General features: G+C 42.7%; 1 protein-coding gene across 3 annotated transcripts in view; it reads left to right on the top strand.

The window, feature by feature from the left end:
• Positions 1-27,166, top strand: part of Lrguk (leucine rich repeats and guanylate kinase domain containing) — a 122,025-nt gene that overhangs the window by 80,504 nt on the left and 14,355 nt on the right. Inside the window, exons 16-17 of one of the 3 annotated variants that reach the window (XM_042273021.2) lie at positions 15,779-15,918; positions 19,475-21,323. In XM_042273021.2, the coding sequence (XP_042128955.2) occupies positions 15,779-15,918; positions 19,475-19,480 (146 nt within the window). In that variant the 3' untranslated portion in view covers positions 19,481-21,323. Of the gene's footprint in view, positions 1-1,361; positions 9,917-15,778; positions 15,919-19,474; positions 21,324-27,166 lie in introns of those variants that run through there. The other 2 variants (XM_006990370.4, XM_076566557.1) reach the window with 2 other exon arrangements.

The raw sequence follows: 27,166 nt of genomic DNA, 5'->3' as shown, positions 1-27,166 counted from the left end.
ACTCAGGTCATTGATCTTGGCAGCAAGAGCTGTAACCACTGAGCCATCTTGCCAGCCCTAGTTTGCCATTTTAATTGTATTAAGTGTGAGATTCAGTGCCATTAACTACATTCTCAGTGTTGTGTAACCACCACTACCACCTATTTCCAAAGTTTTTCACTTGTCTATAATAGAAACGGCTCATTAAGTAGTCATCCCCTGCCTGGTGGCCTCTGGTCTACTTTCTGTTCTCTGTAAGTTTGCCTGTTTTGGTTAATTTCATTTTTTATTTTAACCTCATTTCTTGTCTAAAGTTGTGTTTTAGTTTATATCTGTGATAAATTTGGTGATTAAAAACAGTGAACAGAGGGTGCCATCAGAAATCTTACCACGGGGGAGGCTTTTCACTCAGCCCCCACGTGTCCTGCCGCTCTCAGGAGACATCTAGTTTGACTGGATACAAAAGAGGACCAGACTAGAAGGCTCATTGTGAATCCAGAGCAGCGCACACCCACCCTTCCTTAGGGGAGGGGACAGTGGCCAGGGACACATTTGCTGCTGGAGGTGGGTCACTCTGGGGTCACCAAAGTCTCTTCCAAGTTGAACTCAGACTGGTTTCTTCAAGGTTGTTCCAGACTGACACGTCACCTCTGACCACTGCACGGTTCAGAGCTGTGCTGTCTGGGGTGGATTAAGATGGTAGCTAGGTCACCACAAACATGTCAAGGCTTCTGTCATTTATAAGCCAGTGCCGGATGGGGTGACTTTGTCTGGGGGACCAGGGCCACTCTGACTGAGAAGGTGTGACTCGGGGAAGCAGGCCCTCTCTGGAGGACCTGTATTGCCAGTGGCCTCTGGGAGCCATTTCTGTAGCCAGGGAGATCTGGGGTGATGGTGGGGTGAAGATAGGAACTTGGGACCTTTGGACTCCAGGAGCAGACGCTGGTGTCTTATGGTGGAGGTCCTTGAACCCATGCCCTCCTTCCTCCGTTTCTTACCCACTGAGTTCATGCTGGACGCTGAGCCTCGAGGGTATTAGTAAACAGCCAGGGCTCCTATCAGCACTCAGCTCGTGTCTGAGCCACAAACAGCAAAACCAGTCTCCATTTGGGAAACCCCGTTACCATCCGCAGATCCAGACTTGGTTTTGAGCAAACATCTGGATGCTTTCTCATTAACGTTCATCTTTTCAGTTCACTAGAAATGATCCTAAGTTCTACCCATTAGAGACTTGTAGCCACTTCGTCTCCTCAAGGAGAAGGATGGTCTACTGTGGTTTTCTTTTTAAGGTCCTTTGTGCAACCCAAAAAGAAACGGGGTTTTGTTGTTTATTTCCAGCAGTAAAGAGCCTTTGTAGCTAACTTCTCTTTATATTAAAGCAGGCGCCCCCTCTAGCAAGAAGACCATCTCTGGGGTCCCAGCACACCTGGTCCCCTCCCCCAGGCGCTTGGCAAGACTGCAGGCAGATGGCCCCAAACCAGAGGCTCTCCCAGAAGTGCAGACTCATGCAAAGACCCCTGAAAGTCAGAACCCAGCTCTCCCACAGAGCCAAGAGTTAACTGAGGAGGGAGAACACCCGAAGAAGGATCCTTCTTCCAGCAGCCACCTGGATCCACCTCAGCAGGTCAGTTCTTCAACACTTGATATTCCTCAGCAAGCCCAAGACACATCACCAAAGGTGAAGGAAGGGGATGGTGAGCGAGCCAACCTCCCTCCCAAAATAACCGCTGAGATGGACGGCCCCGAAGATGCGCCTGAGCCACATGAACTAAAAGCAGGACAGTCTTCTACTGTTGCAGCTCAAGAGCCCCCTCAGCATCCTGACCCCCCTCCCCCACGCAGCCCTCAGCCAGACCAGGATAAGGAATCCGGAGAGATCAAAGGGGCCCCTAGCAACCCACCCGCAGCGGAACCCTCACAGGTACCTGACCCAGCCTCCCTCAGTCCTCCGAGGGCGCAGGATGAGGGAACTGGGCCAGACCACCCTGCACCCAGCAGTTCCCCTCACAGTCTGCCAGAAGAGCCCTCCGCCTCTGATGTAGTGAAGCCTGCTGGGGGTTCTCAACCACCTCTGAAGGAGGGAACCCCCAAAGCGGTTGTCCGTGCCAGTACTCCTTACCCAGAAATTCCACCTCCCCAAGACTCATCCACAAACTCAGCACATACCCAGGCCAGGGAACAGCCGGTGGCCTTGCTGCCTAAAGGTCGGCTAGCTCCTACCAGGTTACCCCAGCCCCAAACCCTGGCTCCTCTCCAGAGCAGGAGACCCACGCCCAAGCTTCTCTCTCCCAGCAGGGAAGAGGCTTTGGGGACAAGCTCAGATCAGACCCCAGCTCCTTCTCCCAGGTCTCTCCCGACTCAGGATGGAGACCCCAATAAGCTTCCTCCCATCAGCCCTCCCCAGTCCAAACCACCCCCAAACCCAAGCCCCCAGGCAGCTCATAGTCCACAGCAAGCCCATGTTGGAAAAGCCAGCGAGGTGAAGCTCCCGCTTATTAGCCCCCCGACCCAGGAACAAGCCCAGCAGCACTCCACCAACCCTCCCCAGGAAGAGGAGGCACCCACAGTCCGGCTCCCTCATATTCCTGCTCCCTCTGTGGAACCTCAGCTGCCTCAGAACACTAGGCCAAGGCCTGCTTCAAAGCCTGCAAAAGGAAGGAAAACTCCCAAAGTAGGCCGTGCCTCCAGCAAGAAGATTCCAGACCTACAGCCGTCACCTCACAGCCAAGAGGCTGCTAAGCAGAAGGATGCTAGGGGAAAAAAACTCAGGCAGAGAGAGACAGCTAAAGGGTCGCCATACCCAAGAAAGATGCCAGGTGTAAAGTCTCAGACAGCCCAGCAGTCGGAATCCCATAGCAAGCCAACTCCTAGGAATGTGTCTGACCCACTTGACTCCAAGTCCTCTCTGAGCCACACTGAAGCAGTATCAGCAGACCCCCAGAACCAGGAGGACAAAAACCACAAAGCACACAATTCCAGAAAGAAGGACCTGGCTCCATCTGAAGGTGCGTCCCCAAACGGAGAAATGTTAGAAGGATTAGCTCAAGAAAACGAAACAGCCCTCGGTGAGAATCAACCAACCCAAGAAGCTCAGCCCCTGGGGGTGCATCCTGAGGGGAGAGAGCAGGCTCACAAAAAGGAAAGGTCTCAGAAGAAAGAGGTTGTGGGGAAGCCTTCAGAGCAGGAGGTTGCAGCCCCTAGCCAGCTGCGGGCCAAAGAGACACAAGCCCATAAAGACACCAGTCAGATCAGACAGGGCTACGCCCAGAGGCACAACATACTGATGTCTAAGCAGCAATCCAAAGAAAAACGAACTCGGAAAAATGGGGATGTACCACAGAACAGAAGCCCTACTGCTCCCCAGAATCAGGCGTCCGAGGAGGAGCAGGGTGGCCGGACAGGAAGACTGCGAGCCAGGGGCAGCCAGAGCATCCAAGTATAAGCCCTGGCTCCTGAGAAGCTGTGACCCCTGAGTGTCCTGCTGTCGGGACACCAAGGTGCGCCCCTGGTTTCTTTCTGTGGCCACCAGTGAGCGCCTTGCTTTGGGGACTTTGTAGCTCTGTTCCTCTTGTGGCAGCGGCCGGGGAGACAGCTGGTGTGATGATGCTGGTGTCATCACGGGGCTCTTGTGTTCAGCTGTGAATTTCAATAGGACGCATGGCTGAAGAAGGGCAAATGACCATAATGTTTTGTTTCCTTCATTAGGAAAACTCCCTTGTAGACTAGAACATTTCTTCATGCTTTTTACATGATCGGAGGAGCCTGCAGCAAAAGGGAATGCTGCAAAAAGAAACCTTGCAGGTTTCAGAGACTGCCAGCCTGCACTTAACTTGTGAGCGCGCATCTCTGTAAGCTCGACTCTGGCCGGCGAGCACTCGAGGTCTGAATTGGCCCATGTTTTGCTTGTACACTTCAAAATGGGTATCTTCCTTCTGTCTTTGAATAGGAATCTCATGGTCCATGGCTTCATTATGCCAAAGCATCTGGTTGAATCACTTAAAAGAATTTGTGGAGCGAAAACTCAGGGGAATCTGTTTTTTCATTTGTCTCTCCATATTATTCTATTATATTCCTGACAATGACTAAGGGATGGCCAGGGCCAGCCTGTGGAAATCTATTGGAAGGAAGTATGTGTGCATCTCACACAACCAAACTGTGGGAAGGGGCCAGGGTGCAGCAGACTCTCAGAGAGGCAAGGGGCCAGCCATTGAACATCACCTAGGTTCTTGTCCTCTTCTGGACTAAGCTGGAGTCTAGGACCACCATCACTTCTCACCTCTGTCCCTCTCCATGTTGGCTCCATCCTTTGAACTACAAATGGTTACGTCATTCTCTCTACATAGCAGGGACACGCCCACCAACAACTCTCAAGCTACATCCGGTGGCATCTCTCAGCACTGCTATAAAGGGATTCATCTAAATCATCCTTAAGGTTAGAAAGGAAATCCAAAGAAAGGCCGATTGTCCCTTTGATCAAGCTTTCATTTAGACCAATCAGCTCTGGCCTGGGCATGGTTACCATCATCCATGTCCCACTGGGTTCACTGCTCCATGTGGAGATGGTGTTTCCAAAAAGGAGGATAAGTTCAGTCAAGGCCATCAGCTCACAATTCCACTCTTTAAAAAAAGTTAGAAGATAACCATTGAGTACTTACTGTATGTACAGGCAATGTATTGAAGCCATGTTTGATATCCCGTATTTCATTTTATAACCAATGACTAGTACCTGTGTTTTACCTTATGCAAAAGACATGTGCCCACAAACCTGTATGAATGGCAAATGTTATCTCGAGTGCAATAGAGGACACTGATATTTTTAAGATCAGGGATATAAGGATCGAACAAGACTCTTCTTGTAATTGAAATATTAGTGGATATCCTCTGATTTATCTGCCTTCTCCAAGATAAAAGTTAGAGCATGATTTTTTTAGAGTAATTTATGTTTATTAAGTGAATCATCATCAAGAAGGCTTTATTGAGCATTTTCTGTGTGCCAGACAAAGTAATGGTTGCTAGGTATATCATAAGATGATGCTGACACTTCAGGGAACTCTGACAAAATGGTCCATTACTACACCATATAATTAGGGTGTCTGGAGATCCCAAAACAAGCTTACCTGTATTTGGCATTCCACAGATAAGACAACCTGTTCATTTGCTTTTCTAGACTGTAGTAAGGGCACTGAGTTCAGCCTGCTAGAACTGTACCAGCAAAAACCTCAGAGAAGTTCATCCCTCAGCTGAGACTTCAGGGCTGCAGAACTGCTCAGTGTATGGATGCAGGAGGGGATGCTTCCTGTTGCTCAAACACACAAACAGGAACAGCTGGCGTCTCCTAAGGCCCCAGCTGCCAGGTGAACTGTAGGCCTATCTAATCTGTGCCCCGAGAAGGAGCTCTGGAAGCCTCATCTTGTAACAGCGCGGGGAGGGGAGGTGCTTAGATTTGTACTTCTGGGGTAAAGTTAAGGAAGAAAATACTAGAAACAGAATGACAGGCTCATCATGACAGGAGGTAGACAGGGCCAGCAAGGGCCTGAAAGATGGCACTGGTGTCCAGGGAGGTCAAATCCAGTTGGTGTTTAGCTTGGCTGTGGAGAGGGTAGATTATGAAAGACAGCAAGCAAAGGATCGCCTGTCTCTTTTTTTCTTGAGAGGATCTCATTATGTAGCCCTGACTGGACTGGAACTTGCTATATAATCCAGGTTGGCTTTGAACTCACAGGGATCCACTTGTCCCTGCCTCCCGAATGTTCCAATTAAAGGTGTGCACTGTGATGCCCAGGACACCACTCATTTTCTGTATATGGAGTTTGGGGTGCCTTAGTGGGCCAGAGCCATGTTGGGTGTCCTCTTTGGCTGCTGTTTTGGAGGCCTTTGGAGCTGCATTTCTCCTTAGTGTTTGAGTGGGACACATTAAGCAAGTTTCCCTATGCTGTGGAGGAGGTACTAACCCCTGGAATTCATAATAATAGGGTTTTTTCTTTGTGATTTTCTGTGGATTGAAGTTTTATGCCTCAGATTCACTGTTGTTGGACATTTTGAAAGGAGAGGGCAAGACTGTTGTCTCTGGCGAGAGGCTTTTACTCTGGTATTGGTTCTCTTGCCACAAGGAAAGACTTCAGTTTTTCAATGCAGAACACAAATATATAAAATGACATTTTCCATGTATACCAACAGGCAAAGTTCATATTGCTTCCACCTGAGGTTTGTCACAAAGCGATCTTTAGAGAGAAAACAAAAATCCATGTGGGCTTTAAAAGTCACTGTCTGCATACTACCACCTTCTTAAGGAAGTCCGGTGTTTAGTGTTCAAATCAACAGAGAGCATTTCCGCCAGGCGTAAGAGCCTTCTTCAAGGACATAAAGAGCTGAGCCCCCAAAAGACAGAGAAGGCATGATCAGGCAACTCACAAAAGAGGAAGTAAAAATGTCCAATAAACACGTCAGAAACAATTTAATCTCACTGTAAGTGAAAACAGAACAGACTTTTTTGATACCATTTTTTTTAAACCAGATATAAAACAGATTAAGATCTATTTGGGTAAAGTATCGGTGTCAACAGTGAGGAAACAAATGGGCATACCTTTTCTGGAGAACAGTTTTCCAGCTCCTGTCAAAGAGTTGACAGACCTTTAATCTGATCATTTAGATCCAAGAAGTATCATGAGGAAATATACATGAGAACGTTCATACCAAATTTTATAATGAAGGTTAGAAATACTCCATGTAATGGAATTTTTGAAATACATTTACAGCGTGGCCATCTGCTAGAGACATCTGCCTTATGTTGCCCTTATACCAGTGAATCTTTACTAGGAAGATAGTGTTCACTCCACATGGGAAGGAAAGAAGGTTAGGAGGTACAGCCAGGATGCCGCTCATGGTAGTTCTGGGATGCTAGGTTGTGACTAACGTTTTTCTCTCATTTATGCTTTTGGTATTTTGCCAATTTTCTACAACGAGTTCATGTTTATTCTAAAAAGGGAAACAGAATTAATGCACGTGTGTGCGTGCGTGTGTGCGTACTCACGCGCGCGCACACACACACACACACACACACACACACACACACTTTGAAGAGCTGCCGTGTCTATTTGGTGTATTCCAATTTGCAGAAAAGCAGGACAGCCTCCTCCAGAACAGCCTCCTCCAGACATCGGATGCATCGCCTCACACAAGAACCTCTATGTGTTGGGTGATTTCGTAGAGTGGACAGAACCCAAGTTTCTTTTTGATTTATGATCCACTTAGAACAACTGGTCCACTTGTTGGTTGTGAAGAATCCAGCTGCCTTTTTCATTAATTACCATGCTTTTGTAGCAGGAAATGCTTTTGTGGTTCCCAGAATTCATTAGTTCACTGGCTTAAAATATTTTTGAGCAAGCTCCATAGGCAGAAGTACATTTTACAGTATCGTGGTCCAGCAAACACATTCACAGATAGGAAATAAAGTATCATAAGACGCCTTTCATAGGTGATGGGCTCCCAATTTCTATGGTGCTGAGTTTAAATTTTCTAAGTGCAGGTTGTAGCTTACTAAATCAGTTTTACAATGTAGTTTGCACTCTGCCGAGCCTCTGGACCTCAACCTTGTCCTGTTCCCTACTTGCCAGATCACCTACTTTCTCTATCTGCCTTCAGGCTGGTTGGACAGGCTAGCCTCAACTTATTCTGAATTCTTCTCTGAGGGCAGGATCTGGCATAGGGGCAATTAAGCCCTTTGTTGTTTTTGACCTCAGCCTGAATTCAAATTCAAATAGCCCAAGTTCCTATACAAAGCTATAAGCTCTTATATAAACCTTATAAAACACTTTAAAACACTCTTGAGTGGTGATGCTAGAGTAAGTAATCAGCCAACTCTCTTGCCCTTAGCTCCATGACAACCCTATAAACAACACTGTCACGATAAAGGAGCCCCCAAATTCCACTTGAGGTCCTTGAGGTGTGATATGGTGTCTAGCACTATATGTCCATACGTGAGTTTACGTGCATGGTAGGATTTGAAAGACTAACTTTAGTAATAACTTTTCCATGTTGACTAAGCATCCAAAGAAGAAAGCAAAGGCCTGCCCCTCTTTCTGTGTGTTGATGGTAGGTAATGTTAGCAGAGCAGACCTCTAATCTGAAAGTTGACTGTGGGACGGCCATCATGAGCAGCAAAAGCTGAAAGCCTTCTGTTAATGATAGTAACCTTAGAAAGTCTCAATTACAAATAACACTGACCATCAAAATAATCACTGGAAACCCCCTCTAGTCGGGAGTAAATGAGTGAGCATACGGAAAGCACCCAGAATAATGTCTGCCCTGCGGTAAGTACTGAGATGAGCGTTTGTTAGCACTAACATGTAAACAGCAAAGAAAATATTGTGTTTGATAATCAATTAGAATAGGCCAGCGTGTCCTATTTAAACTAGGTGGAAGTGTTTGTTAAATGAAATCATCTTCTCTGAAAATCCCTTTATGACTTCAGCCTTGACTAATTTAAGGAGCTTAAATAAATTAGAATGATATTAAAAAGAATTAGTAGTTCGGCATAATATTCCTAAGATAGAGGGCTTCTTCAATAGGCATTCACAGGCAGCCTGCCGCCTGCCGAAGACAAGGAGAGGTATCAAATCTGAGCAATGGTGAACTTCCCTGTGACACAAACATCAAACACTTAGGATAACAGCTGGCACATAGTACATGCTCAATAAAGGCTGTCTGTTCTTTTTATTGTTATCTCATTGTTGATAGAGATCCAGTATATTCTACTGTGTCGACAGCACATGCTGTCACATTACGTGTCTGGGTAACAGACTCGTTTATTTGTTTTCTCTTTGTGGTGGGTTGAGACAAAACCTTTACTTCTGGATCTACCAACCCTCAATTTCCAAGAACAAAACTAAACATCCAAGTGAAGAGAAGTAGAAAAACCTTTGTCAGGGAAAGCGACCGATGAAATGGTGACTTGGAGACAGTTGCTCATGAGGCTAAATTATGGCCAGGTGCAACAGCACGTGCCTGGGTCCCAGCTACTCAAGAGGCTGAGGAAAGAAGGTCCGTTGAGTCAAGGGAGGCCAGTAAACAAGGGACTCTGTTTCTGTTGGTGGCATTGTGGTACACCAGCAAGATTTATTCAAACATATTGGCTTAAGTAGCAGAGACTTTAGACCTGTGCTAAAGCCCCTGCAGGCTTCTGTCCCCTCCTGCCTGTCCCCTGCTGCTTCTCCTTGTCCCTAACTTTCCCATACAATGCAGCTCTTTTATGCTAAGCTTCCAGTCTTGACATTTTTCTCCCTTCTGTATTTTATTTCCTTCAAAGCTTCAGCTAGCAACTTCATGATAAACTTACTTATTTTATTAAAAAAGCCCTGGCATTATCATATGTTTTAATTGGAATGTTCTGGAGTCGGTGTCTGAATGCTGGCTTGTTATTTGAGCTCCACAGAAGACATTACAAAATATGAAGTCCAGAAGGAAGAAAAGGTTTTGAACTTCATTTTCTCTGTCTATGACTATATCTTCACGTGCATTCTTTTTTTCTCCGGTGTGGAATCCATTTCTGTTTAAGTAGCTGGTTATCCCTTTGATTGGACACCGAAGAATACAGCATCTCACTGTTATAATAGTTTTGCAGATGTATTCATTTTGCCTTAGAAACATGAACATTATTACTCTATTTCCTTGGACTTATGAGATAGCTTTCTACGTACTTTCCTATTTTACTCTGGAAAATTATCATGGGAATTATATGAAATGATTTTTCTGCTTGCTGTTATTCCTTTCTTAGAACACAAACAGGCCTGATGTGTTGAGATGCAGTTCTGTCTTAGAAAAATAGCTTTTTGGTACCTTCAGCTTTGTGAAAATACTCCCTAATGAACTAACTCACTGTTTTTCTTCACTTTCTACCACAAATTGTGTAACTATTTTGTTAGAAATAAAGTTTATATTCTATAGCACATTATTGTGTTTTAAGTTGTCTTAAGCCTTTGTCCACGATTGTATATTTCATGATGAATATTTATATGTATATTTCTTGTAGGGGGTTGTGAGAACTTACTTGTGTGTATGTATTAATCATGGCAGGGATAAATTACTCCTAATTTAAAAAACCTGCATGTTTTTAGAGTTGCCCTTGCATGGGAGAAAAAAATGAATGTCTTTGAAGTCAATGGGTACTGAGACATTTTTTTTTTCTGAAAATTGGAGCCTATTTCCCAAGTCATCCATTCCAGAGACTGTTTCTTTCAAAGAGAGAAAAACTAGTGGGAATACAATTCCTTTTCAAATTTTTATTTAAATATTCACAGACTTTCCTATTGAAAAATGATCAGCCTTATGTGTATGGAGAGTGGCCACATGGATATGTTACACAAGTAATCTTACTACCATAGAATCATTGGTTATTAAAATGGGCTTTCACTTTTCATATTGTTCACAGTCTGGCTGCTACATGGCAATTTCATTAGTACTTCCTGACCTGGATGTTTCCCTGTGATAGCACATCCTTAACGTAGATTATTTTCTCCTTTCCTGTTGTAAAATATCCTATGTTGCCTGTATGATACAATATTAAACACGTACATGGTTTGTTGCTCGTGTGTTGTCTTCTACCACGTTTGCTGTGGTTATTCTGTGCTTATTCCTTTAAAATGCTTTGTCCAAATACTATTTAAGTCATTTGACTTCAAAGGAATGTGACTAAATACAAGGTGCAAGCTGATTGGAAAATCATCCAGTTGTTCCATATCCTTCTGCATTCTCCTGCGTCTGATAATGATACTATCCATACAGCAACTTGAAAATCCGCCATGCTTCATTAAACTCATTTACGCTCCATTGTAGGCATTTAAATAAATTTAACTGGCCTCTATAATGAAGAGCTCGTGTCTTTCGTGGACTATAAAGTAGTTTGCATGCTTTTAAAGCATTGCCTCAAGGTACACCTAAATTTAGATGCTTTGACTGAAGATGACACCCAGGAAGTTTGAGGCAGTGCATTGGAACATGGGTAATTCTGTCAGGTTTTAGCTGAGAAGGAAGATCTTTTGTCTTTTGCTGGATTAGGACATTAAAAAATATATTTTAAGTGACATGAAACTCTAGTCCATATCACCAAAGTGGTGGCATTCTAATGTAGTTTAAGTAATATAAACATATCATCTCTGCCTCAAACGTTACGCAAGACATTGAACTGTTGGAATTCCAGCTGTACCGTAGCCTCAGATTGAGAGTGGCTTGGTTGTACCATGGTACAGATGGCTTAGTACAGAAAGCTAGAAAAAGGAGCCCATATGAAAACCATATTTTGAATTAGCTTATATACAATATATTTCCATAGAGAAGATCAAGTAGGTAGGAAAATATATGTATACACACATATATATGATCTTCTCTATGGCAGTTATTTCAATGAATATGGCCTCCAGTCTTTTAAAATATTTTTATTAGATTATTATTTTTATTTTTGAGAACCTCGTACACTTTTGATCATATTCACCTCCCTCCCCCTAACTCCTCCCAGACCCACGGCCTCTTCCTTACCCACCCAGCTCTGTGTTCTCATTAGTTTTTACTCTTGGGCATGTGACCCTCTGCTGGAGCACAGTCATCCAGATAGGGGCCACACCCTTAAAAAAAAAAAAAAAACTATTCCACCCGCAGCATCTGCTCATTGCACTTGCTCCCCAGCTTGGGCGTGGGACTTCCTGCCTGTCTCCCCTTCCTTCCTGGATTTTATCTGTCCTGACCTCCTGCAGGCTGTCACAGATGCTGTGAGTTCATACGTGCGACTGCCCTCTTGTGTCTGAAAAACTGTTTTTGTTTTAGTCATCCACTGCCCCGGCCCTTATGGTCTTTACACTGCCCTCTTCCACAATGACCCCTGAGGCTCGGGGAGAGTGAGTGTGAGACAGGGGATTCCATAGTCTCTTATTCACTACATCTTGACTGATTGTGGGTCTCTGTGTTAATCACCATCTACTTCTCTGTGGAGGTTTGAGGGATGTACTAATCTACAATGATAAATCACCTGGAGTCAGCTCCCTACGATGTCGACATAACAGAGTAAAGCAGTAGGTTCTGCCCTGCCCTGTGATCTGTCTAGCCACAGGTCCTGATAACATCGCCAGGTATGGGTTCTGTCTTAAAGAGCAGGCCTTAGACCCACCAGAAAGAGCTTGGTTATTCCCATGACATTTGTGCCACTGTTACACAATTGTGCCAGTGGGCATACCTTGACAGGTCGTTCATTATTGTAGCTCTCAGGGTTCACAGCTGCTAGGTTGGTGATTACTGTCCTCCTTTGGCAGTGTGATGAACACCTTCCAGGACTATAAAAACTAGCCAGCAGCAATGAAGCTTCTGTGTCAGCAATAGCTTGATTTCTCCATGCTCTGGCTTAAGTTCGTGGTGTCTTCAGCAATAGGGTCTTACTGCTATGGGATAACCATAGCCTTTAAGGCTTGGGAATCTGGCAGACCCCACTGGTAACAACTCCAGAAGAGGTAACCCATTCCTGACACTGAGCTTTTTTTTTTATTAGCCATGATGTCTGTTAGTGAATGAAAAGATAATGAAAATATGGTGCATTTATATTTAAAACTAAAATTTTATTTTATTCAATTTGTTCAGAGTCATCTTGTCTTTTCCATAAAGTTCCAATCAAACAGGACAAGTGTTTTTTTTTGAGGGGGGGGAAGAAGCATGGTGTTTACCTCCTCTATTACCCATCTTCTTAGCTGCAGTGAATTTGGGGGGTGCTGCTGGAGAGTGTATATATGAATACATATTGTGTGTGCGCACGCGCGCGTTTGTGTGTGTGCATGTGCATATGTGCACACGCAGAGGTTGACTGGCAGCCAGCAAGCACCAGGCATCCCCCACCTAGCATTGAGGTTACAGACATGTGCTGCCACAGCAGACTTTTCTATGGGTACTAGGGAACCAAACTCAGGGGTTCGTGCATCTGTAGCAGACACTCACTGAGCTATCTCTCCAGCCTAGCAGTGAATTCTAATTTTTTTATTGAAAATAGATATTTTCATACAATGTAGTCTGATTAAGGTTTCTCCTCCCAAATCCTCCCCATCTCCCCACCCACCCAAGTCTGCAACCGTTCTTTCTTTCTCTCATCAGAAAACAAATGGGAATCTAAAAAATAAAAAACAAACAAACCAGAATAAGACAAAACAAATGAGCTGAAGAAAAAGCACACGAAACACATATAGCTCCAGAGGCAGACACACTTGCACACATGTAGATCCCGTAAAAACACAAAATTGGAAACCGTATAGTGTATAATATATTTTTTAAGCAATAGACCTGTAAAGAAAAAAAAAAGCCCAGACAAAGCATTATGAGTCAAAACAATAACAACACCACCCTCTAAAATTTCCACTGAGTTCATTTGTGCTGGGCCATCTACTGTGGGGCATGGGCTGCCCATAAGTGTGCCTTGTATACCCAGTGAGACTCCATTGGAGAAATTTTTCCTTTATGAGTGGTCATCAGTTGGAAATAGCTTCAGTGTCCACTTTCCCTCGTAGCACTGGGACTCTGTCAAGCCTGGACCCATGCAGCCCTGTGCACGCTGCCAATTTTGGGAGATTCATATATGCCACAGTCCTGTTGTGACCAGAAGGCCTTATTTTCTTAGCATCCTCCATCCCATCTGCTCTTACAATTTCTGCCCCCTCTTCTTCGGAGTTCCCTGAAGCCTGAGGGGGAGGGACTTGGTGGAAACCTATTTAGGACAGAGGGTTCCAAGGTCTCTTGCTCTCTGCACATTGTCCAGCTGTCTGTGTCCATTCCCATCTACCCAAGCACTGAATTCTTAATGCTAATACTCAGGTTAATCATGCTTCTTGATCTTTATATAAAATTGATTTCCCTGCCTAGTGTTCACCACCCACCTGTCCAAGTTTTTAGATGTTTTATCTCTTTATACCTTTAAACTCCTGACAATCTCTTCCCCGTCCCATCCTCCTTCAGAGGACTTCTTTTGATCACTTTGCCATCTCTTTCTGTCCTTTATCTAACGTCATTGTATATGTTAACTAACATTTTAAAATGTGTTATTTGCCTGTCTCCAGCTTTATTTCAGTCCCCACAGGTCAAGGAGTTTCTGTTTATTGCTTTATCTCCAATGTCCAGAACTACATCCACCACTTGGTAGATGCTCAGTAAATATGAATTGAATGGATATTACCAAGAAGACTTAACCAAGGATGCTCCCACATACAGTTCCTTTTGATCAGTTTGGTTGGGATAAGTATGGTTACCTTCATGTTCCTCTCGAGATTCCTCCTTACCTAGAATTCCTGGGATATGAGCCCAACCATCTACTGCATGTGAATCAATGTCTGCTTTGAAGACAGGTCCCGGGATGTGGAATTCTAGATTCTCCTGCCGGGATTACTTTGCATTGTTCACTTTCTTTTATTGGTTTGGTATTAGCACAGTTTGCTTCAAGTTCATGTTCAGTCCCAGTACACAGCACAGAAGTAGAGAGATCACTCTTCTCCCCACCCACTGCCCGCTGCCCCTACCTCACCCACTCCATGCTCCCACATCACCTCTTTTCTCCTCTTGTCTTTTCTTTTCTCTTTCTTTCTTTCTTTCTTTCTTTCTTTCTTTCTTTCTTTCTTTCTTTCTTTCTTTCTTTCTTTCTTTCTTTTTTTTATTTTTTATTTTTATTTTTATTTTTTTGAGACAGTATCTCATACAACTCAGCCTGGTCTCAAGTTCTCTTTTAGCCAAGGATGACCTTGAACTTCTGATCATCCTATCTCTACCTCCCAAGTGCTGGGATGACAAGTAGATGCCACCATGCCTAGCTGATGAGAGGGGGTCATACCCAAGGCTTTGTACCTGTTCACTTATCACTCTAAGAATGAGCCTTCAGGTCTCATGTTTCTACAGGATTTCTGTCTTCAGGCCAGGTGAGGCTCTGTGTGTAAAGTTATTCTGTATGTGGGCTGAGTTCCAGATACATCCTTGGCAGCTTCTCACCGGATTCAAGAGCCCAGGCCTTGTCTCCCAAGCTCAGCAACCTGCATTCCGTTTTAGTTCAGGGACACAAACTTTAGCCTCTGGTACCTCTGACTTCACATCTTCACCTAGAAGTTTTCTTTCTCAATTCTATTTTGTTTATATATTAAAAAACAAAACCTACTTCTGTGATACATTAATGATTCCTTTTGTCTCTGGGTGGGGTGGGGTAGGGTAGTTTCCCGTATCTGCTCAATCAAGCATATTAACTAAAGATACTTGGGGAAGTTATTTATTTTAGCATTTTATAAGCTAAAATGCTCCTGAAATGCTTGATGCTTCCATACATCTTAAAGGTATATGAACCGAGGACCTATCTGCATTAGCAAGTCCAGAAATATGTATTCTATACCTCTGGATAGTCTGATGTTTTGAGGAAAGGCTCAGTGTTAATTATGAATAATTCTTATTCCATTGAACTTTAACACTTCTTAGAATGACATGTTTTAATTTTTTTCTAAGCTTTTTGGAGAATTTTGTCAAATGGAATGTAATTATAAGGGTGACTTTAAATATTGAAAGCCATTTTTATATGTTTTACATGAATGCTATTACCAAGTCTGTGATAACTGAGTCTGATTACCATCCCAGGGTTATCAATACTGTAAGGTGAGTCTCATTTATTTTCAAGTTGAAACACACAATTAAAGTACACAGTGTATTTTATGTGTTTTGACAAATAAAATAGGAAACAGTGCTGTCATATCAGGAAATTTACTCTGTTGTTTGCTCTTCATTTACAAATTTATCTTTTCCTCACCAGATATTAAGAAATCTTACCTGAAATCTGGAGATGTTCATAGGAAGTCCGTTTCTTCCCATACTGGTGAATTCTTGGATTCAACAGACAGAAACTACTATACTAAATTATGGGCCAAACTTTCATCCAAAAAGTCACCTGTGGTAAGGGTGGGGCAAGTGGGGTAAAATGATTATAGAAACTTATTCTGTCCCAGATTTTTTAAAAGGGGGGGGTAGGAGGTTGGGAGCCGAGCATAGTGGTACATGCCTTTAATCCCAGCACTCAGAAAGCAAAGACAGGTGGATTTCTCTGAGTTCAAGGCCAGCCAGGACTACATAGTGAGACCCTGTCTTATGGGGCAGGGGAGGGAGGTTTACAATTTGGAGATTATTAAGTTTTCCCAAACTGTTCTCTTACACCTGTGAGCTGAAGACAGAATTCCTTCTCCCCCCATCTCTAGGAACAGTTACTTTTTCTAAAATTGAATTTTCAATGTAAGTAAAGTTTTTGAGTACCTTTCTCTCAGGCTCCCAGTAAAAACACTGGCATTCAGCTCTTTTGTTATGCAATAGAAAAACATAACAATAAAACAAGCACAATAAAATGTATATTTCAAGGGTCAAGTTGCTCTGAGTTGGGATATGACTGAATATCTGAGAGCTGAGGCTGAAAAACAAGTCTGTTACAAAGTGTGTTCCATGCAACAGCATTTAAAGCAGGCCTGTAACTTTACCCCAACTCAGCCCTCTGGGGATGCCCAGACATTGGCCCAGGTAGGAGTGTCTAATGCACAATAGGGCCTGTGTTCAGAGTAGGTTGTGCTTATTTCCATAAGTAATGATATTTTTTATGTGATGATCTGGGAATGCAGAGACTTAAAAATTGTAAGTTCCTTGGTATCTTTTCAAGCCACTGGCTCTGGTATTTCCCACATTCTCTCTTCTCCAGCTGGTAGGTTGGTTTTCTTTTTCCCACCTAAGTTTTAGGTATCCTTGAGTGTGGCAGGAGTCTGCATCATTGACTCTGTGCCTACTTGCCCCTTTCTCCCAAAGAGCACAGCACAGGACCCTGTGCTTGTCTCTTGGGAAGAGACAAGCCTTATATACCTTCCACCCCGCCCTGGAGGGCGGGAGGTCTGATGAATATGCATCTGCTGGTGTGACATGACTGCCTCTCATTGGTCCAGGTCATCTCCAGATCATGTCTCAGCTGCTGTTGCTAAGGCCCTTAGGCTAACCTGGGTTGGCCCTAAGGGAGTATCTTACTGGTTTGGGCCAGCTGGCCTTCAAGCTTGTTAGGGTCGAGTCATCCCATGCTTGAGATCTTACCATCCCCTGGGATAAATAAGATAGCCCCGGAAGGGCTACCTTAACATGAAGTGCCCACTGTGCTCTGTCATTCTGGTTCTGGGACAATCAGGACCCTTCATGTCAGTCTATAGTTTCTTCATCTGCCCTCAACACCCTGGCATTCTTGAAAAGTATGGCTTGTTGCTTCTATAAGCTGAGCCTCCCAAACCTAAGTTTTTAAATCTCCCTTTGTACCATTGAACATCTGGAGTTTAAAGATATCTTTTTTAAAAAAAATATGATTGGGGCTAGGCATGGTGGTCCACACCTTTAATCTCAGCACTCAAAAGGCAGAAGCAGGCAGATCTCTGAGTTTGAGGCCAGCCTGGTTTACAACAGTGAGTTCCAGGACGGCCAGAGCTACACAGAGAAACCCTTGTCTCAAATAAACAAACAACAACAAAAGAATAAATTTAATTAAAAAAAATGAACATCCTCTTTAAAACACTAAAGAAAGAAATTAAAAAGACACTAGAAAATGTTTTGCGCCAATTTTATAAACTTTACAGTGCAATATGTGTTCCTTTTCTGAGGCAAACCAAAGGTATATTTCTCAAGGTTCTGCTGCTATCAGCAGCGTTGATGGAGGATCTTTTATACATTTGTAATAGATAGAAATAAACCAGATTGCAGTTAAAAAAAAAAAAAACATTAGAAGTGGAGTTCAGGTCCTTAGAACCCACATAAATGCTGTGTGGGTGTGGAAACATGGCCGAAATTCTAGCTTCCTTTGGAATACAGAGATAGGGACCCTTAGAACAAGCCGGCTAGAGAGACAAGAGCCATAGTGGTGAGATTTGGGTTTGTCTGAGAGACCCTACTTCAATCAATAAGGTGGAAGAGGGATTAAGGACGACTCTTGTTATCAGCCTCAGGCCCTCAATGGTCCACACACATGTGTACCCCAGACATGCAGACATGCACACATACCCATGCACATCACACACATGAAAATAGAGAAGAAACATGGTCTTGTGAACTTATACACAACATATTTGAGGTATAGGTTGAGGAGAAAAGGGCAAGATGTAGAACAATGTTTCTAAGGAGAGTTTAGACTTGTGCCATATTTAATGTATGTGTGTAGTGGGCACATGCATGTAATCCCAACTCATTAGGTGAATGAAAGGAATATTATGAATTTGGGGTCAGCCTGAGCTACACAGCAAGACCTTGTCCCCCCCTGCAAAGAAAAAAATGCAATATATATGCACAGAACATTTCTAAAAGGTCATATATGAAACTAAGAATTTTTATGTATAGAGGGTTACTTGTGTCACATAGGATCATAATTCCTGTTTTCTGGGTCTTGTTAGACCTCTTTCATTATCATGTCCCCCAATAGCTACCATCAGCTGACAGGACTCAGTTTTGTAAAGTGGTTCTGTTTAATGAGCAATGCAGTGTTGAGCTTGATGAATATGGTCAGTGTTATGGCTTGGATCTTAAACATCTCCTAAAGGCCCATATGTGGAGACCTTAGTCACAAGCCTGTGGTGCTGTTGGGTGGTTGGAGGGTGACAAGTATCTTTATAACTCCCACTCTGTGCATCCATGTTGCCCATTTGGTAAGCAGGTTTGTTCTAATGCTACATTCTCCACCATGATGCTCAGCCTCCCAGACCCCAAAGCAATGGAGCCATTCGACCATGTACCAAAAGCTCAGAAGTATGTGGTCTGGCGTTGGAGAGACGGCTTGATGGTTAAAACCATGCGCCCAAACAAACTCTGCCTTTTTTTTTTTTTTTTTTTTTTTTTTTTTTTTTTTTTTTTTTTTTTTTTTTTTTTTTTTGGTTTTTTTTCGAGACAGGGTTTCTCTGTATAGCTTTGCGCCTTTCCTGGAACTCACTTGGTAGCCCAGGCTGGCCTCGAACTCACAGAGATCCGCCTGCCTCTGCCTCCCGAGTGCTGGGATTAAAGGCGTGCGCCACCACCGCCCGGCCAAACTCTGCCTTTTTATCTTCATATATCAGACGGTTTGTCACAGTGATGAAAAGATGACTGTGTTGGTTAATTTTGATTGTCAATGGATGGATCAATAAATACCTAGGGCATCAGTGAATGGAGCCTCTAGATACAGGAGGTTATTGGGTATGGTCGGGGGACAAAAGTAGGGGACATGAGGGAAACATATTAGAATATGTATGAAAATGCAACAATGAAACCCTTATTATGTTTAATTAGCATATACTAATAAAACATTTAAAAAAAGACACTAGAAAATGGAAATGCCTCGCATGGTCACGAACTGGCCAAATTAATATTGTGAAAATGGCTATATTACAGAAAGCAGTCTCTACAATTTTACAGAAAGCAGTCTCTACATTAGATGAAATTTTCATCAGAATTCTACTGATATTCTTCACAGAACTAGAAAAAAGATCCCAAATTCATATGAAAGCACAAAGACCCTGAAGAGCCAAAGGAATCTTCAGTAGAAGGAACAGTGTGGAGATAACCACAATGACTCATCTCAGGGAATACACCATGGAGCTAGAGTAACAAAACCAACATGGCTCACGCAAACAAACACACAGACCAAAGGAACGGAACAGTGGACTCAGAAATAAAGTGACGCAGCTAAGCTACAGCCTGATGTTTGACAAAGGTGTCAGAAACAGACTGCAAGAAAGACAGCCCATGCGGGAAAATGCTAGGAGTACTGGATAGTCACGTGTGAAAGGATGAGACCAGTGAGCTGGGAATGTGGCTCAGTTGCTAGAGTGCTTGCCCTTCATGCATAAAACCCCGAGTTCAATCCCAGCACTACATAAAACTGGCCATGGCAGCACATGTCTATAATCCCAACACTCGGGAGGGCGGGGGAGGAGGATCAGAGGTTCAAAGTCATTTCTGTTGCATAGTAAATTCAAGGCCTGGACTACATGACACCCTGAAAAGGGAAACTAGATACCTACCCCTCACCCTGCACAAAAATCAATTCTAAGTGAGTGAAAAAAATCTGAATGTAAGATACGGATTCTGGAACTGCTAGATACACAGGGGAAAGGCTTGTGGTGGAGACACAGCCAGGGCTTCCTGAAAAGGACTGTAGTGGCCCAGGAAACAGCCCCGAGAGTTTACTAGCGGGATTGCATAAAATTAAAGCTTTGACACGGCAAAGGAAACAGTTATATTCAGCAGAACAGAGTCAATTACAGAGTGGGAAACAATTAGCCAAGTGGCTAGTAAGCAATTGGATTATTATCTAAGATCTTTTAAAAAAAAAAAAAAACTCCAAAAGTTAAACAGACGCACACAAAAGCAACCCATCCAGGCAATAAATGGAATAATGAAATAAACAGGCAATCCTCAAAGAAAAAAAAGTATACACGGCCAAATCATATTTGAAAAAATGTTCCACATCCTTAGTTTAAGGAAATGGAGACTAAAACTGCTCTGAAATTCTCTCTGCTCCAAATCAGAATGGTGAGTATCAAAGAAACAACAGTAAATGCTGCCAAGGGTGGGACGGCTGGGTCCCACCCATGCTAGTGGGGATGTAGACTGTATCCGTCAATGTGGAGGCTTGTCACAGAGCTACAAATGGAGCTACCGTGTGACCCAGCTATTCAACCCCTGGCTGGACACCTGAGGAATTTCAAGGCAGCATACCACAGAGATATTTACACATCTGCCACATGATTCACAAAAGCCAAAATATGGTCCCATGCTACCATGCTAGATGTCCATCAAAAGATGAGTGAATGGATAAAGAAAATGTGGTGCATGTGCACAATGTAATTTTATTCATCTCTAGAGAAGTATGAAATAATGGCATTCATAGGAAATGGATGGACCTGGAGGTCTTCGTGTTAGTGGAACAAGCAAGACTCAAGACTTAGACATATTGAATATTTCATATGTGGAATCTATAGTATGCATACGTATCTTTCTGTCTCTGTCTCTGCCTCTATGCACATGCACGTATATGTGTATGCATGTGTGTGTATGTTTATGCATATGTGTGTGTGTGTGTATGTGTGTGTGTGTGTGTGTGTGACATGAAAATAGAAAGGGGATTGTGAGAGGAGGAAGAGGTCTAATGACGCAGGAAGGAGGAACAAGAGAGGGTCGTGGAATATATGTCATGAAAAGCAAAGGGGAAGGAGGTGAGAGGGCCGAGAGAGAAATAAGAGAAGGATAAGAACTACTTGTATGAAAGTGTCACAGTGAAACCCATTGCTTTGTATACTAACCAAAACCTATCTTCATTTAAAAAGAAAAGAAAGAAAATATAAAAAGAAGCCAAGCATGATGATGTATACCTTTAATCTCAGTACTTGGTGGGGAGGGCAGAGGCAGATGGATTTCTGTGAGTTAGAAGCTAGCCTGGTCTAAAGAGCAAGTTCCAGGACAGCCAGGGCTACACAGAGAAACTCTGTCTAAAATAAATAAACATATATGTACACACACACACTATATATATGTGTGTGTGTATATGTATACATACATACATACATATATATATATATATATATATATATATATATATATATATAGAGAGAGAGAGAGAGAGAGAGAGAGAGAGAGAGATTAGAAAAGGAAAGCCCTTGACAGTGATAGACCAAGTAGAAGTCCCACCTCACTTGTTTTGGGGTGTTTTTAAATTCTATTTTTCTGAAGCATATTTCCCCCCTGTGTCGAAGATTTCATTCTTGTGGTTTTGATCAAACCCATCTTGAAATGCATTGTTCAGTGAGGCTTCTGCAGCACAACCCCTCTAGGTTAGCATTTTGCTCCGTCTGGGCTAGAGTTTGGCTGCAGTGTGCCAATACATGTGTGTCAAGGTGTGGTCACAAGATGAAGAGGTCAATTTTCCCTGTGACATGAAACTAGTCTGACTCCTTAGGCATTTCTCACAACACATGCCATAACCAGCTGAGTAAGATATGCATACGTGTGTACTTTTAGTCTGTGCTTGTTTCCACTGTTTATTAAATATTGCCTTTTTGATATAAGACAACAAATGCACTCACTTCTGTGACAGTCCCTTACAAAAGAAATTTATCTGCCACACAAGATGTCACCTTCTCTTCTGAACATTGTCAATGCTGTCTACTTTATGACATCATTGTCCTAAATGAACATGAAACACCTTCATAAATTAATGACTTATAAAACAAATGTTAGTCATTACTCTGTTGTGGGTGATGGTTGGCGCAGAGTGGAGAAGAGTTAAGGCCTTCAGCTATACTCATCCACATTCAGAAACAGCAGCTCTTCCTTCATGAAATCATCAACATCCTTGTATCACCCAGGCTTCAGCCAGTTGGCTGGATTTATGCTTCTGCCACAGTAGGCTTGGTAATTCTGATAAACCCTCCTGCCCAAGATAACTAGAAGATCTGGATTTAAAAAGAAGTCTACTTAAAGGCATCAGAGAACAAACAGAAGAATGGAAAATGATCTGGCCTGGAATTGGGGGAAGAAGATCCTGAGAGGTGAGCCTGTATCAGAGGTCACTTATCTCTTTTGACCTTTGGTTGAGGGTTGGACTGACACCGTTGACATTCTTGTGGAACTAACAGCAGCATTGAACTTGGAGAGCCACGAAGAAATGAAGCCTAGTGAAGCAGGCCTGGGTTGGTAAGTGAAGGGCTTTCACTTTGGGGAAGAGGTGAACAGGAAGTATATAGGGCTTCATAGGCCCTACATTTAAGCACATATTCCTGCAAAGCACATCAAACACAGATTTTGAAACCTTCAAAATTTAATATGACTGTACTTACAACCTCCAATGTACAGAAAAATTAATCCAAACAGTGGAGATAATGAAGTATGTAGAAATTAAGAAACCTGGGACAGAGAACAGTAACTGAAATTAGTACCCAATTAGATACAGCTGAGGATAAAATTAATAGACAGGAAAATTAGTAAGAAGAATTACTCTTAGACAATATGAAAAAAATATGGTGAAAGGGAAGACATAAAGATAACAGTGAGAAGTTCTACCCATGTTACTGGATCCTAAAAGGAGAGACAAGAGAACACAGCCACACTTGTGGAGGTAAGGGATAAATCCTTCAATCTGATGGAAGGAAGTCATCAAGCTATTCATTGGAGAATTCTAAAAAAAACAAACAAACAAACAAAAAAACCACTTAGATACATACTTGTATTGAAATCCTACTGTACTAAAATGAAAGATTCCTTTTAATCTAAAGAATAATCAGAGGGGAGAGAGGGAGAGAGTGTTGTCCAAGGTGCAACAGTTAGGCTGATACTTTGCAAAAGAAATCACCAAAGATTGTGAAAGTGATCAATTGTTGCTAGCCAAGAATTCCATACTCAGTGAAATAGTCTTCAAACAGGGAGATGAACTGGGGATCTTTCCAGACAGCACAACAAAAGGCCAGACACAGAACACCTACATGAAAGCGACCACTGAATGTTACTCAGACAGAACGCAGGGACCAGCAAGGTGGCTCATTGGGTAAAGGCACTTGCTGCCACGCCTGACAAACGATGAGTTTGATCCTCCAGCCCACATGATAGGAAGAAAGAACTGACTCAGGCAAGTTTTCCTTTGACCTCACATGTGTGTCATGCTATACAAGTATACACAAATTGACAAATAGAAAAAGATGTTGATATGAAATACTAATGATCTTTCTTTAAATGTACATATAATTAAGATGTTTGTTTGATATTAAAATTTAAGAAAACTCTTTATTTGTTGTACCTCAATTATAATAAAGAAAACAGGAGAGGTCTAAAATGTATTTCCTTCGTTTAGACTCTCAATGAAGAGACTATGGAGATAGCTCGGTGGTTAACAACCATTGCTGCTCTTGCCCAGATTCTCTTCTCAGCACCCACGTGTTGGTTCACACTCACCTGTAATTCCAGTTCCAGGGGATCCAATGCCCTCTTTGGCCTCCAAGGACACTATGCATGCATGTGACATATGCACACACTCAGGTATTCACACATCCACATAAAATAAAAAGAGACCTTAAAGAAGGAGGAGGAGGAGAAGGGTCTAAATTGAGATGTGATGTCCTAGGATCTCTTAGCTAAAGTCCAGGTAGAGAACAAATGCAATACCTAACCTCAGCCCATCAGACTGTGCTGACTCAAAGACACATATTTGTAGCCTCTGGAAAGTCACTAAAAGAGGAGTAAGAGAAACAGTTTTTCATCTAATTGGCTAAGGGGATGTAATGACAAATAGCGTAACATTGTACTGGCAGTGCTAACCAGTGTAACAAAGAAGCATGAAAGAAACAGTTCAGAAATGCACTTGACGATCCACACTGCCTCGGAGGGCCTTGCTTAGTCCGTGGCCCTACTGCAGCCAGGGACCATGTCTGTGGTGTGTACTGTCACCAGAAACCCCATGGAGACCCATCATCTGGAAACTCCTGCTGACTGTAAAGCACAAGGCGACTACTTTGGCAGTGATATCAGGGACTGCAGACTCACAGTTGAGAAAGAGGAACATGGAAGGCTTCTGTGACCACCCTACCCCCAACCCAAGCCCCCAAGCCCCTAAAAAAGTAGCATCCTAAACAGGAAGCCATCGAAGAGAACTCTTAAGACGTGTGGTAAAGAGGCTGAAGTGTAGCTCTCCACAAATGAAGGCTCTGGCAGGTGTGGGCAGGGAAGGACACAGTTCTATGTTAGGGGCAGGCCACTGAGAGTTTGACCATGCCCAGTGAGCATATAGATAACACAAATTGGACTTGGTTTTTTTTTTTCTGTTTATTTTTATTGGGGGGGGTCACAACAGTAGGGGGACAGACATGGACAGACTGGGAAGTAAGTGTGATTGGGGTGCATGATGTGAAATTCCCCAAGAATCAATAAAAATACTGTGTTAAAAAGAAAGAAATGCACTTGACAAAGCTATTAGATAGTCAAAAAGTATAAAAAAAGTACAAGGAATTTCAATATAATAGCAATGATTTTAAATGCCTTTACATTTGAAGAATATTTTTCTTTCTTTTAATAAAAGAGAAATTCTTAGCTAGGCGTAGTGGTACCTAACTTTAATCCCAGCACTCAGGAGGCAGAGGCAGGCGGATCTCTGTGATTTCGAGGCCAGCTTGGGCTACAGATCGAGATCCAGGTCAGTCAGGGCTACACAGAGAAACTCTTTCAAAAAACAACAGCAAAGGCTATCTTTTTATTTTATGCACTTGGGTCTTTTGCCTGCATGCACGTAGTGCATCACATGTATGCATTGCCCGTGAAACCCAGAAGGAGTTTCAGACCCCTTGGAACTAGAGTCACTCTGGTAGTGAGCTGCCCTGCGGTGCTGGGAACCAATCCCAGGGCTTCTGCAAGAGCAGCAAGTGCTCTTAACCCCCAAGCCATCTCTGCAGCTCCCTAAAATATGTTCTGACTGGCATCTAAAAATAAAAAGGTTAATAACAAATCTGATAAAAAGATGCATAACATCTCTACATAGAAAAATATAAAAATATTATTTAGAAAAAAACTAAGCAAGTGAAGAGGTCACATTTATGAATTATAAGAATTGACTCTGTGCACATGCCAGCTCTCTTCAAATCTGTAGTTATGATGCAAGCTAGTCAGAAATTCCCACAATTCTTTGTGAAACTTGACAAGTTGATCTTAATATTTCTATGGGAATGCTGGCACTATCGCAGAGCTGTAAGAACAGACTGAATGAGAGCCCTGAAATAAACTTCTGCACGCACGGGATGGACTTATGAAGAGGGTGGTACTGGTGAGCAGAAGAAGATGAGGTCTTTACATAGAATTAGCTGCATACAAATGGGAGATTAAGTTGAATCCCAGCCTTATACCATGTGCAAAACCTAAGGGGTGTAATACATAAATAGGAGAAGCAAAACAATACTTCTAAAAGATAATTTAAGAGAAAATTTTATGACTATGACATGGTGAATAGTCTCTTAAATATAAACATAAACAATACTAACTACAAAGCAATTTGGAAACACTGAATTACATTAAAATTAAGAACTTCTGATCAGGGAAATGGCTCAGCCACTAAGCCTGGGGACCAGAGCTCAGTAAGTGGGACCCATATGGTAAAAGAAGAGAATAACTCCTGAAAGTTGTTCCTTGAGCTCCACATGTACCCTGAGGATGCATGCATACATACATACACACATACATACTAAACAAATAAACAAAGGTAATAAAAATTTAAATTAAGAACTTCTGTTAAAAAAAAAGTGCCATTAATTTTTAAAAAGGCAAACCACACAGAGATACTTGTGAGGTATAAGTGACAGAATATTTGTATTCTCAATATATAAAGAGCTCTTACAGGTAACTAAGAACGAAACAGGTAGTACACAGGAAACCTTTACAAAGGAAACACCCAGATGACTAGTGATATTATGACAGATACATATTGCCATGAGGCAATGCAGATTCTAATCATAATGAGATGCTTATAAGAATAAGGGTGCTTAGCCGGGCGGTGGTGGCGCACGCCTTTAATCCCAGCACTCGGGAGGCAGAGGCAGGCGGATCTCTGTGAGTTCGAGGCCAGCCTGGGCTACCAAGTGAGCTCCAGGAAAGGCGCAAAGCTACACAGAGAAACCCTGTCTCGAAAAACCAAAAAAAAAAAAAAAAAAAAAAGAATAAGGGTGCTGAAATTATAAAACAGACCCTTAACACATAGTGAAAATTCTTATACTACAGATGAGAGGTTAAACAGCATGTTTAGACAGCAGCTGGACATATTTACTACATGTCCTATGCTTGTTACGACATTCCTGGACATGTACTCCATAGAAAAGAGATGTGCACACCAGACCAGGAGTACAGGAGTCTTTATGACAGCATCAGTCACAGTGACCCCAAACTGGAAATCCAAACGTGCAAAGGTTAAATATATAATGAACTATGTACCATAATGTAAGTAAAAATATTTGAAAGACACCGACTTCCTGCAGCTTTAATCCATATCAGACTTTAAATAATCTCACCTTTGGTCAGTGATGATCTCTTCCAGTTGCCTCTCTGAAATGGAGTCTTGGATGTCACCTTGCCATTTGGCATGACAAGCTATTTCATGCTCTTGTGTTTGACCTGGTCCAGACCTGATTGTACGGTT

This window comes from Peromyscus maniculatus, chromosome 3, assembly GCF_049852395.1.
Source record: "Peromyscus maniculatus bairdii isolate BWxNUB_F1_BW_parent chromosome 3, HU_Pman_BW_mat_3.1, whole genome shotgun sequence".
Lineage (NCBI taxonomy): Eukaryota > Metazoa > Chordata > Mammalia > Rodentia > Cricetidae > Peromyscus > Peromyscus maniculatus.
Note: the sequence above shows the minus strand (reverse complement) of the source record. Positions and strands in the feature narration are given on the sequence as shown.